The sequence below is a fragment of the Anabrus simplex genome, chromosome 2 (genome assembly GCF_040414725.1).
Source record: "Anabrus simplex isolate iqAnaSimp1 chromosome 2, ASM4041472v1, whole genome shotgun sequence".
Taxonomy (NCBI): Eukaryota; Metazoa; Arthropoda; class Insecta; order Orthoptera; family Tettigoniidae; genus Anabrus; species Anabrus simplex.
In genome coordinates this window covers 877277962-877291265 of record NC_090266.1, presented here as the reverse complement: position 1 = coordinate 877291265, position 13304 = coordinate 877277962, and the positions used below count along the sequence as shown (strand labels likewise).

Sequence of the window (13304 nt, the reverse complement as noted above, 5' to 3'; positions counted from 1 at the left end):
GCTGTATAGACCACGAGATTGATTCTTTTCTTTACCGAGTCGTGATTCTTGAGCATAAAGACGTCAAAAAATAAACTTATGTAAGAAAAAAAAAAAGAACGATTGCGTTTCTGGCCATTTCAAATGTCAACATTTTTTTTTTCAAAATTACAGATACATTAGATAGGAGCGCGCTTTGATTAACAGTTGAGAATGTATGTGCTATATGACTAGCAAAGTCATCTCCACACAGGCCATGCAGGCCCTTGGAGAGGTGGACTCGGCACTTGTTGGGGTGGAATGGTTAGCCCTATGCCCGGCTGCCTTTGCCCCCAGGAATTAACCTGGTACTTACTTTTGGTGTAGGCTGAGTGAACCTCAGGACCATATGCACCTCCGGAAGTGGAAATCATCTTAAATTTTGACTTCTTGATGGAAAATCCTTCCATGTGAACAGAGCATGCCTTTATCGCCTCGGCCAGGCAGCCCCTCGCGGGGATAACTAGACCTTCCCTGCATTTAAAAACAGTGTGTTAGGAGTGTCACACAGATTTTTCAATTAAATTAACACTTTTGTTTAATTGCTTATAATTCATGAATGTATTTTAAATTACGAAATTTAAAATATAATTTTAAACATTGGAAGCCCTAGTCAGAAAGCTAAATTTTGGTAATAGTCGTGTGATTTTATGTCATTTTTAACTAAACCAAACCAAACCCCATGGCACTACAGCCCATGAAGGGCCTTGGCCTACCAAGCGACCGCTGCTCAGCCCGAAGGCCTGCAGATTACGAGGTGGTGTGTGGTCAGCACGACGAATCCTCTCGGCCGTTATTCTTGACTTTCTAGACCGTGGCCACTATCTCACCGTCAGATAGCCCCTCAATTCTAATCATGTAGGCTGAGTGGACCTCGAACCAGCCCTCAGGTCCAGGTAAAAATCCCTGAACTGGCCGGGAATCGAACCCGGGGCCTCCAGGTAAGAGGTAGTCTTCTTTAGGCACAAGAATAACGACTCGTATACTGTAGTCATTAAGCTGACAAAAAAATGGTCAAGCATTGTTGCTCATGTATTTCAAGCAACGTGGGGAAAGGCAGACGGACATGTTTATTTTTTATTCCTTTTACAAAGGTACCGGTACTCATTTCTTTGCATCCTGAGTATAATTACAGTTCCTTCGCCACCAATTTGTATACATCAAATATCCTTCAAGGGGACTGGTAATCCCACCAAATCTAGTGGTAGCGTGGTACTCGCCGGTAGTACACGGCTATCAACGACCGCGGTTCAATCTCCGTGAAATGCAAATGACATTAGGCCAGCCCTATGGTGCAGCGGCCGTGTGCTTGCCTCTTATCTGGAGACCCCGGGTTCAATTCCTGGCAAGTCCAAAGACTTCAGTTATGGACTGATATCTGCAACAGGGCTCACTCAGCCTCATGCGTTTGAGAAGCTGCTTGATATGAGAGGCAGTAAGTCCGGCCCAGAAAGACCAAAAAATACACGCTAACTATGTGATACTCCAATATAGCCAGTTTAGGCCATCTGGCTGGGCACCTGCCCTCTTGGCAGGCCTTTCATGGAAGGAGTTTGAAGTTGAAGGGATCCAAGATAATGACTTTTACTGACTTCTAAGGACTAACTAGGTGTGCATTGGTTGAACATAAATTCACATTACTTAGCAAAAAATAAAGCAAAGCCGTCTCGGTACAGATGATGAAGACTCTTGGATGACCTCGACACTTACAGTAGTGGGATAGAGTCTCCTTCGCCCTCAGAAATGAACCAGGCACTCATGCCTGGTATAGGCTGAGTGAATAGCAGGGCTATGTGGCTCTCCGGAAGTGGAAGTCTCGTTTCTCAATTTTCCCCTTCTTGACGGGGAATTAAACCAACATCCTACAGGGTGAATCGAGCACGTCTCAGCTAATCAGTCCCCTGCACAACATTACTTTCTACCTAGTTCAGGGTTACGATATTACCCGTTTTTACCGGGAACCACCCTTCCCCCAGCCCCCGTTCTGTTTTGCTAGGTTCCTGATTTCTTCGCCTACCATCAAATCATGTAATATATTTATAATTTTAAAATATTTTGATCCCTGGCAGTTAATACATGGTAGTACAACAACAAACGGCCTTCTGGCTAATTCTTCACACTTCGCATTTTAGTCCATGTTATTCTTTATAGATTTGATTATATCTGTTATGTCTGCCCTCTAGCGAGTCTTTGCCAAACTCAGTTTAAAATTCACAGTACCGAGCTCGAAAGCTGCAATCGCTTAAGTACGGCCAGTATTCGGGAGATAGTGGTTTCGAACCCCACTGTCGGAAGCCCTGAAGATGGTTTTCCGTGGTTTGCCATTTTTACACCAGGCAAATGCTGGGGCTGTACCTTAATGCCACGGCTGCTTCCTTCCCACTCCTAGCCCTTTCCTATCCCATCGTCGCCATAAGACATCTGTGTTGGTGGAAAGTAAAGCAACTTTCAAAAAAAAAAAAAAATGTTCAGGACTGAAAGCGCCACTCAGCTCTAGTTTGTATCGAAGTTTAAGCTTTTCTACTACCGGTATGGACTAGAAAATGATTTTAAGTAGTCATAGATCATATATTCTGTTCGCTTTGTGTGTTACAGTACTAGATATGAATTCTCCCCGTTTTTTAAACTGTACAGTATAGTAATCCCTCTGATTTTTTCATTTTTATATATGGTAACCCTGAAATGAAATTGCGTATGGCTTTTAGTGCCGGGAGTGTCCGAGGACATGTTCATGGTAACCCTAACCTAGTTCATATCATTGTAGGTAAGATACGTACGTTAGTACCGGAGACTAATGCACTGCAATGGATTGCGGCAACAAGACTATAGTAGACACAGAATGTATCAAAATGCAATACTCCAACTTATAAGAATGATAGAAAAGACCGAAACAAATGTTTTTGGTAAATGACTGTGGATCTGAAACGAGTAAGTGACTGACAATCAGAAACTCTACCGTAAGGGTATAAATTATGACTTCTTCTGTTAATCATGCCATGACGTCGGAATGCAATGCCTGTGCTGTGACAACATACAATACGTTTGCGTTCGTTTAGAGCATAGTAAGAATGTGAATGAGACTCCAACTGTACCCCAGGAAGAGCTCGTCACTCGGGTGCTTGTAGCTGCGTGTTCTCTTATACAGCATATACCGGAAGTCTTTGAATGTATAGACTACGACAGACAAGGGCCCGTCGTTGCAGAGCGTGTACTGAAGCAGGAGGACACTCTTTAGAACAGTTTTTTTAAAATAAAATATTACAATTAAAATGACTTCGTGGACTTAGCTGCGTTATTGCTTTACGTCCCTTTTTTTTTTTTTTTTTGCGTCGCACCGACACAGATAGGTCTTATGGCGGCGATGGGACAGGAAAGGTCTAGGAATGGTGTGAAAATGGCAAACCACAGAAAACCATCTTCAGGGCTGCCAACAGTGGGGTTCGAACCCACTATCTCCCGGATGTGAGCTCACAGCTGCGAGCCCCTAACCGCACGGCTAACTCACCCGGTCTTGGGTTATTGCAGATACATCTTAGAGATGTTCCAATCTTAACTATTTATTAAGAAGGATTCCTGGAGTAAGACAGCTATATATTTCGAACGTGTGAAATCTTGTCTTCGAGTGCATGGCAAATTAAAGGAAGACCGACTATATTGGACATGTGTACGTTCCCCAAAGTCAGTGGTGATATATTCACTACACGTGTTACGCCGTAAGTGGCTGGCTCTCTTCCTAACGAAGTGACACTAGGGATGCTGCAGACGCCGATTCTGAAATATGGTGCATTCTTTATTCATAACTGCTCATTAAAAATTAATAAACCGGGCGAGTTGGCCGTGCGGTTAGGGGCGCGCGGCTGTGAACTTGCATCCGGGAGATAGTGGGTTCGAATCCCACTGTCGGCAGGCCTGAAAATGGTTTTCCGTGGTTTCCCATTTTCACACCAGGCAAATGCTGGGGCTGTACCTAAATTCAGGCCACGGCCGCTTCCTTCCAACTCCTAGGCCTTTCCTATCCCACCGTCACCGTAAAACCTATCTGTGTCGGTGCGATGTAAAGCCACTAGCAAAAAAAAGTGAATAATTCGATTACAGCATTACTGATAATGACCATGAAAAACAAAGACAGTCGTTGTAAACTTATGTGCCCAGGGATCGAATTTTTCAATTTTAGTAGGGGAAACCGGGGCAAGATGACGAATCTACCATAACTTTTGTAGTATTGTGTTCACTAAATTAGCTACAGTGTGACTTTGGGTCCGATATCTCGCACGTATAACTTACACATAGAAGGAAATTTCAGTCTGTAACAGGCAGTGGTAGGGGGTTGACTGTCTGGCACTGTCACACTAAAATATCTGAGGTATGTGCAGGAAGCTTCTACTACTAGTGTGCTCACAGAATAAATTAACCGTCTTTTCTTTAAATGTCAATGTATTTCCAACTTACTTCAGTGTTATCCGAATCTTGATTGCAAGACGTTTGTCTATTATAAGGGCAAACCGCTTCCTAAGTAGCCTGGGGCAAGATGACGGGGGCATGTTGCCGAATTCGCCATCTTACCCCAAGACAGGTATAGGCTACACGTAGACACCCCTACCCCTAAGGCTAATTACAGAAATACCTAGAAATTATCAACGGAAGATGGATAGACGGGGCTGGGACGAAGTAAGCCGCAAGGCATGCTGTCAAAATCTCAGATGTCTCGTAATGAAACTATGAGCAACGTTATTGAAAGATTTGAAGCATGTGGAATTGACCCATTCAACCCACAAATATTTGATGAGGAAGATTGCTCTCCAGCAGTGACAACTGAAAGATATTATGAAGAGCTGTGAATAAAATTAGCCTATATTCATCCTCTAAATAAAGACTGGATCAGTGTGTGATAATTGTGAATTATGGTGGCATGAAGACTGCTCAAGTTATGAAGGTAGTGGATGGTTTCTCCGAGATATGTGCTGAGTATATTCCAGTTTAAAACCGTTTTCTTCAGAGTTCTTGTATTCAATGTGGTGCACAATAGTTATTAATTTTAGCAGGAACTTCTAAAAGTTATTTTTAATTTATTTTTAAGTATTTTAACATTTTTATAAATTTATGATCTTTAGAAATGTATGTCCTTGTGTAGAACATAATTAACATGAAGTTACTTCACGTTTTGATGGTGTGTTTAACAAATTTCAGTGAAGTTCCGTGTTGAAACATTTGAGAAGAGTGCTCGTCATCTTACCCCAATAGGTTCGTCAACTTACCCCGGGCACGGGGCAAGATGAATTTACATTTTTTTTTAAATTAGCTATTTTATGAAAAACCTATTTAAATAAGAACTTCGAATATTTCAGTATTGTTGCAGGAAAAGGTAAGCAGTAATAAGTATGTCATCACCGCCGTAAAATGCGCCATATTCCGGCGGAACGTCGAAAGAAAGCTTAACATCGTCAACTTGCCCCGATCTCCCCTACCCCAGTTTTGCAACGGAATAGCCGGCCTCGCGGTGTAGGGTTAGCGTGCCTGCGTCTCACCTGGAGGCCCCGGGTTAGATTCCCGGCCAGACTAGTGATTTTTACCAGGATCTGAGGGCTGGTTCGAGGTCCACTCAGCCTACGTGATTACAATTGAGGAGCTATCTGACGGCGAGATGACTGCCCCGGTCTAGAAAGCCAAGAATAACGGCCAAGAGGATTCACCGCAACGAGCACACGACATTTAATAATCTGCAGGCCTTCGGGCTGAGCAGCAGTCGCTTGGAAGGCCATGCCCTTCGGGGCTGTTGCACCATGGGGATTGGTTTTGTTTTGGTTTTAGTTCTGCTGCCGAACATAACTTAGCCTACACGACCAAACGGATCGAGTGAACAGTAAAATCCGACTGGTTTGGTACTTATTACCCTTACAAGGCAATGTTTCTAAGTAAAGGAAAGAACATATGAGTGCTGTCTAACATGAAGGCGACATCAAACGCTGCTCAAGGATAAAAAAAGAACCACATTCCTGCACAACTCGCCTTGGCAAATCCTAATCATCAACATTACCATCGGGAATACGTAATGGTTTCCAACAATATGACGTCATACAACCTTCGTAGTTCTTCCGCGCTCTCGGACGGTGATGTAAGCCACTATTCTATACCCGCAATACGGCGAGCGAAACACCATGGCGCCTCCCTGACACGAATGTGATACTAGCGTTGTGCCGGCGCGCTACTCAACCTTATTGGTAGACTCGCGATCGTCGTGAGGCTCAATTTACGTACATTAAAGTTGACCCGCTATTCTTGTCAGCTAATTTCTCCCTTAACCACAATACAATCTTAAGTGTCTTTGAGAACCATTCTTAGTGCCGCAATAGTCTTCAATCGATACCCGAGAAGGGTGCATGACGCTGAATTTATTTTTCTTCTCAATAAAGGTCACATAAAATCAAGTAATTATTCGGATAAATACATGAACACTTTCAGTGCAATATCAAAGAACCAGTTTTCTGATATGTTTCTTTCCACTCAATGAAACAACTAGCTATTTTCACAAAGAGGATAGAATAAATTCTTACTCGAACTTCCGCAGGAAGGTTTGCACAAATGGCAAGACCGTGTGAAATTTTAGTGTAAAAAAGTTTTTAGTCTAATGTAACTAAGCGTCGAAAATATAGACTCAGATTATTAGCAACTTAAGCACCATCCGTGAAAGAAGAGGACGATCAGAAAATTCTGAGTGAAACTAGGGACATTTAATCAGAAATCTACGTTGTGGTTCTGTACATATATGACTGTGGTCACGAAAGAATTTGCAATGTAATTATGTAGAATGATTCATTTTCTCCTGCCCTATAGCGCGCTGGTCACTACTGACCTTGCATTCATTGATGTGGCGAAGTCTATGCCTGATAACCCTAAAAAATATAGAGCAGTGTGTCGAACCGCCATCGTCACTTCTTTACTTGCCATTTATTAGGTTTGTCTTTACCGTAGTAGGGTATATAGGGAGAGTACTTCCAATGATACATGTGTGGCATGTGCCGTACGTGGATATATGGGTGCAGTTTGAGGAGGAAATTTTCCAATAAGCAGCTCTGAAAAAAACTTTTTCGTGGTTTCACATTTCACACCAGGCGAATACTGGGACTGTTCCTTAAATAAAGTCACGGACACTTCTCAGTCAGTCCTTTCCTATTTCGATCTGAGTCAGTGGTACGTTAAATAGCTCAAAAAATACGACCTCTATCATGGTGTAAAGTAGCCTACACAGAATACATCGAATTTCTTGAACTGACTAGGTTAGCTCAGCATGTTAAGCAGTTACTGTTGAGACCATGACTTGGAAGACTAGTGGGTTTCAATCCGGGCGTTATCTATCCTCAAAACGGTTTTCATACGATTTCCCACGACTTCATTAATTTCATATAAGCCTACAGTCGCAACGTACACCAGGGTATCGGGTACAACACAGGTAACAGACACTGCTGACCAAGATATCCCAGACTCCCCAGATTCACTAAGTACAGTATTTCCCATCATTACGGCCATAATATACTCATTCATTAAGCAATCCGGACTCATGTCTGCTCTACCATACTGTTCCTTTCTGCTTTTATTTTGTAAAGCGCTTCATTTCTCTCATATAGTCATGCAGAAATGTGTAACTAAAGGAAGTTACTTAAATTCACAAGTAAATGAAACGATGTACAGTATCTAGAAATGCGCTTAAAACAAGCAGTAAGTAAATAAAATAGAGTACTGTAGCCACTGCGGTCTACAATTGTGTTTTCAGTCATTAAGATAACTATGAACTTCAACCATGAGCAGATTTCGAGTGATTTACTCGCCATCTACGCAACAGAAGATGAGTGATCTCTCAGCTACCTATTTGTCTTTTCATACTTTCGTTTTTCAAAAGAGCATGATGGCCAAGTGGCATCGTTATTACCTTATCAAGGCGGCCGCAGTTCGAATCCCGGCCAATGCATGTGGTATTTCTGAAACGAAAAGCCAATGACCCTGTGGTTTGAAATCCACGTAAATCTAAAGGTGTTACGATATCAACTGTCAAGTAAAACTACACGCGTGCTTGCTTATTTGTTGACTCAGAAATAAATCACCAATACTGAGCCATGGATCTTTTTAATCTGATTATAGTTTTAATTTTCTCGCTCTTATCTTTTCCGTTCTACTGGAAGAAGTAATAGGAGATATCGGTATAATCTTCGGGTACCGTTAGGGGTCAACAAGCTCCATGATCATATTGCGCGAGCGAATTTTGGCTGACAGTATGTGTTGGAGTATGTAGCCTATGTGTGTGTGTGTGTGTGTGTGTAATTTATTGAGAGCTTCGACAGGTAGTAATTCGTGGGTTCAGGCATCATTAGTCAGCCCTAATCGCTTATCTGGCTTATCACGATGCTTCTTCGGGAACCATGACACTGTTCTAATTATGTATGCCTACCTCAGTGGCGCAGTCGATTAGAAGTTTTCTTTCTGTTCCCGAGATAGCGGGTTTGATTCCGGCTGAGGTCGGTTACCTTTGAGGTGTTAATGCGACAACTCCACCCCGTTGGCATCCAGCACATTCGAGCACTCCTGCGGGAAGAAATTCAAATACCGCAGTGTCTTAAAATATATGGCAAAAGAAGGGACGTTAAACTCATCATCGATGGGATCCCTAACCGAGGCAGTGAAGACTTGCTCAATTCGCCCAGGAAGGGCGTGAATTCGATAGATTCTATTCCCCGCCCGAAAAAAAAAAAAAAGAAAAAAAATAGGAAAAAAAAGAGATTTGTACTTCTGGAGAGTCACTTGGTCCTAAGAGTTCATTCAATCTGCAGCAAAAATGAGTGTCAGGCTAACTCCACTCTATCGTACATGGTGCCGAATTTTCCAATACCGCTTATCTGCTTATCACGATGCTTCTTCGGGAACCATAGCACTTCACTTCTCCAGCAGCCCTCACGGACTGGACGGAGGTACCTGGAGCTTACATTATATATATATATATATTATTTAATTTCCCATTCCATACCACCCTCTTTCTAACAGACGCGAATCAGCAGGCGAATAAGAAAAGCGTCTGATAATCCCAATTTAGTTAATTGACGCATATATGATTTTGTCTACAAAGGTCTCTGCCCTTCCTCTCAACATGCACAGAAATGACCAAGAAGAGGTTCTTTTTAACTGCCTTGTGTGGAATCTAACGTGACCTCGACAGAACCTTCCTCACAGTTCGTGACAATGAGACTCAAGCGGGTCGATGGCTAATGCTTTGAAATTTGCTGCAAATGGTACGTAGTACCTACGCAAATTTTCTGAGGTACATCCCTCAGTTGAATGGTTTAACACATGACGCTCAAGTATCATTGTTGGCCTCAAACCGTGATATGACAACCAAAATGAATATCGAATTAACAATTTTATGGGAGAATAAATACCACTTTTGTTTTATTGAACGAAGAAATAAGAGGAAAGCCATATAACAGGTGATCCAAGAGAGTAAACTGCAGCCACAAGCCTAGTGACGTCATTCCTTTGCCATTTAAATTTAGCAAAACATTAACATGCTTTGCTGACGGCAAGCAGTTGTGTTATGAATATTCTTTTTTTTTCATCTAACAGACATGATCAGTACAAGAAAAAAATCAATGGAATGAAATGGGTAAATCCCACTGAAGTATGCTTACCTCCACCTAAACCACCGGCAGAAAACATTGCAGGGCAGACAAGAGAGATACCGCGTTAACTCACAAAGCTCAACTCTACTGCACTGCTTGCTTGTTCCCAGTCTCACCCGCAAAACTGGTTAAGTGCGCACCCGTTTGGCGCGCAGACGCGTCAGGGGCAAAGCGACATCGATTGAGACAGCAAGCAAACTTACAGTACTGCCAACATTTTCACATTCAGTCTTCAAGGAGAGTGTCTTCCAAAGAAACACGTTAAGCACCAAGTATTCTGGATTGAAAGGGCATTGCGCAGAAATGTAGCCATTTTTTTATGAAACCACTAATCGGTTCAGTATGAGGACCTTGGAGTGTGGACTCTAAGGAGAGCGTAATTAATTGGCTAAGAAGTCATTGGAGGCACCGGTGGGTGGAATTCACCTACAGCTGACCTCCACACAATTTGTCGAACTCCGAATCGATTATACAAAGGATTAAATATGAATCACACAACGGATACCCATCACTCAAGATGAGAATGTAACATTGCACTTTTCGGTCCTCTTAAGCATATTAAGATTGCCCGCTTTAGGAACATTAGGTACTTGACAGAAAACTATAACAAGGTTCGAAACCTGGTTCTGTCACGAATGTAAAAGTCTTGATACCGGCTTATAAACCCCGTTAATCCGTCTGGTGAGAGGTTGCCAAGACTCGTGAGTCCAATTGGAAAGTTGAGTGATGTTACGGCAGTTTTTGGAGGAGTGGAAAGAAACTTACCACCCTACTAAGTAGGTACCTAGCCTATCTTCAGTGAGCTAAAACAAGTTCATTTCTACTAAAGTTTGAAACTCACGACTACCGGTACTTAGCTTTTTCTTCTTCTCCTTCTCAGATGAAACACACTGTACACCTAACTGGCATAAATTCTGTCATTGACTTTATTCCTATCCTTATTGACTGAGTAATTTTCTGCTATTCATCTCTATTTTGGATGGTGATTGTGAGATTTAGAGCCAAATGCAGTAGTCTAATGCTTACACTTACTGGCAGAACTACCATCCTTCCATCTTTGCACATCGAATTTTCTCCTCCTCCGATTCCAACATCCTTAGGTACCGTACCATGCTTCGTTTTGCCTGTTCATGGCTCTATATTTCATTATTCTGATAATCTTGGAGTTCATTGCCTTAAACATTAGCAAATCTAAAACTCATTTCATCATTTGGAGTGAATAATAATAATAATAATAATAATAATAATAATAATAATAATAATAATAATAATAATGTTGTTGTGTTTACAAGTAATAAATCTCATTGTAGACCATATTGGAAATCAGATTATGAACATTAAAATAAGAATAATAATTTACACCAGCTTTCCATTACTTATCTTTAGGATATAAACATTACAACTGCTGTTGTAAGTTGGGAAGCCTGATGATGCTTACGACAGTTAAGCGAAACATGTCCCAACTTACAGCACCATTTGTAATGGTTTTTTTTTTTCCTTACGTCGCATCGACACAGATAGGTCTTATGGCGACGATGGGACAGGGAAGGGCTAGGAGTGGGAAGGAAGCGGCCGTGGCCTTAATTAAGGTACAGCCCCAGCATTTGCCTGGTGTGAAAATGGGAAACCACGGAAAACCATTTTCAGGGTTGCCGACAGTGGGGTTCGAACCTACTATCTCCCGAATACTGGATACTGGCCGCACTTAAGCGACTGCAGCTATCGAGCTCGGTGTAATGTTTATATCCTAAATATAAGGAAAGATAAGTATTGGAAGGGTGGTGTAAATTATTATTCTTATTTTAACGTTGTGTTTGGGTCATCAGTCAGCAGAATGGTTTGATGCAGCTCTCCATGCCACCTTATTCAGCATTAACATTTCCATTTCTACATAGGCCTAACTACTACATCCTAAATCTACTCTATAATCTGTTTGTCATATTCATACCTTGGTCTACCCCTGCCGTTCTTACTGCCTACACGTCCCTCAAAAACCAAATGAACAAGTCCTGGTTGTCTTTAGATGTGTCCTCTCATTCTACCTCTTCTTCTAGTCAAATTTCACCAAATCGTTCTCCTCTCGCCAATTCGATTTAGAATATCTTCATTCGTGATTCGATCTACCCATCTCACCTTCAGCATCCTTCTGAAACACCACATTTCAAAAGCTTCTATTCTCTTCCTTTCTGGGCTAGTTATCATTCATGTTTCACTTCCATAAAAGCCATATTCAAGATGAAAGTCTTCAAAAACATCTTTCAAATTCCTATATCAGTGTTCAAAGTGACCAAATTTATTTTCTTAAGAAATACCTTCCTTGCTTGTGCTAGACTGCATGTTACATCCTCCTTACTTCTCCATTCTACTACCTAAAATGAAATGCGTATGGCTTTTATTGCCGGGAGTGTCCGAGGACAAGTTCGGCTCGCCAGATGCAGGTCTTTTGATTTGATGCCCGTAGGCGACCAGCGCGTCGTGATGAGGATGAAATGATGATGAAGACAACACATGCACCCCGCCCCCGTGCCAGCGAAATTAACTAATTAAGGTTAAAATTCCCGACCCTACCGGGAATCGAACCCGGGACCCCTGTGGCCAGCACGCTTACCATTTAGCCATAGAGCCGGACATTCTACTACCTAAGTAACAATATTCATCTAGTTCCTTTAATCTAATATTTCCAGCATTATCTGACTTCATTCAACTGCGCCCGATTACTTTTGTTTTTCTCTTTCTTTCTTAATGTGTTTCCCCTCCAGAGTCGGTTTCTCCCTTGGACTCAGCGAGAGATCCCACCTCTACCGCCTCAAGGTAGGGAGATACAACTGGGGAGAATGACCAGTACCTCGCACAGGCGGCCTCACCTGCTATGCTGAACAGGGATGGGAAAGATTTAAGGGACAGGCAAGGAAGCGGCCGTGGCCTTAAGTTAGGTACCATCCCGGCATTTGCCTGGAAAACCACTTCAAGGATGGCTGAGGAGGGAATCGAACCCCCTTCTACTCAGTTGACCTCCCGGGGCTGAGTAGACCCCGTTCCAGCTCTCGTACTACTTTTCAAATTTCGTGGCCTCCGGGGGTGACAGCTAATCACAGTAACCACTACACCACAGAAGCGTACATTTCTATTACCGGTACCTACTTACAACTATAATGACTGTGGAATGTGTATGATTAACACTATCTTACGTTTGGACAGGAAGCACCGAGGATAGCGGTAGTTACGGTGGCGAAATCACGCATTACTGCTGTTGCACCAACAGGCCGGTGCACTTTTTTCCTCGATTACAGTGACTGTAATCATCATCATCATCATCATCATCATCTGTTTACCCTCCATGGTCGGCTTTTCCCTCGGACACAGCGAGGGATCCCACCTCTACCGCCTCAAGGGCAGTGTCCTGGAGCTTCAGACTCTTGGTCGGGGATACAACTGGGGAGAATGACCAGTACCTCGCCTTGTGGAGGGATGGGAAGATTGGAAGGGATAGGCAAGGAAGAGGGAAGGAAGCGGCCGTGGCCTTATGTTAGGTACCATCCCGGCATTCGCCTGGAGGAGAAGTGGGAAACCACGGAAAACCACTTCCAGGATGGCTGAGGTGGGAATCGAACCCACCTCTACTCA

At 42.6% G+C, this 13304-nt stretch overlaps 1 protein-coding gene across 1 annotated transcript in view; it reads right to left on the bottom strand.

Moving 5' to 3' along the window:
- The window catches only part of LOC136863160 (uncharacterized), an 88664-nt gene extending 78816 nt beyond the window's left edge, over nt 1-9848 (bottom strand). Inside the window, exon 1 of the mRNA XM_067139512.2 lies at nt 9690-9848. Within this exon, the coding sequence (XP_066995613.1) occupies nt 9690-9717 (28 nt within the window). The 5' untranslated portion in view covers nt 9718-9848. The remainder of the gene's footprint in view (nt 1-9689) is intronic.
- Nucleotides 9849-13304: the final 3456 nt, after the last annotated feature.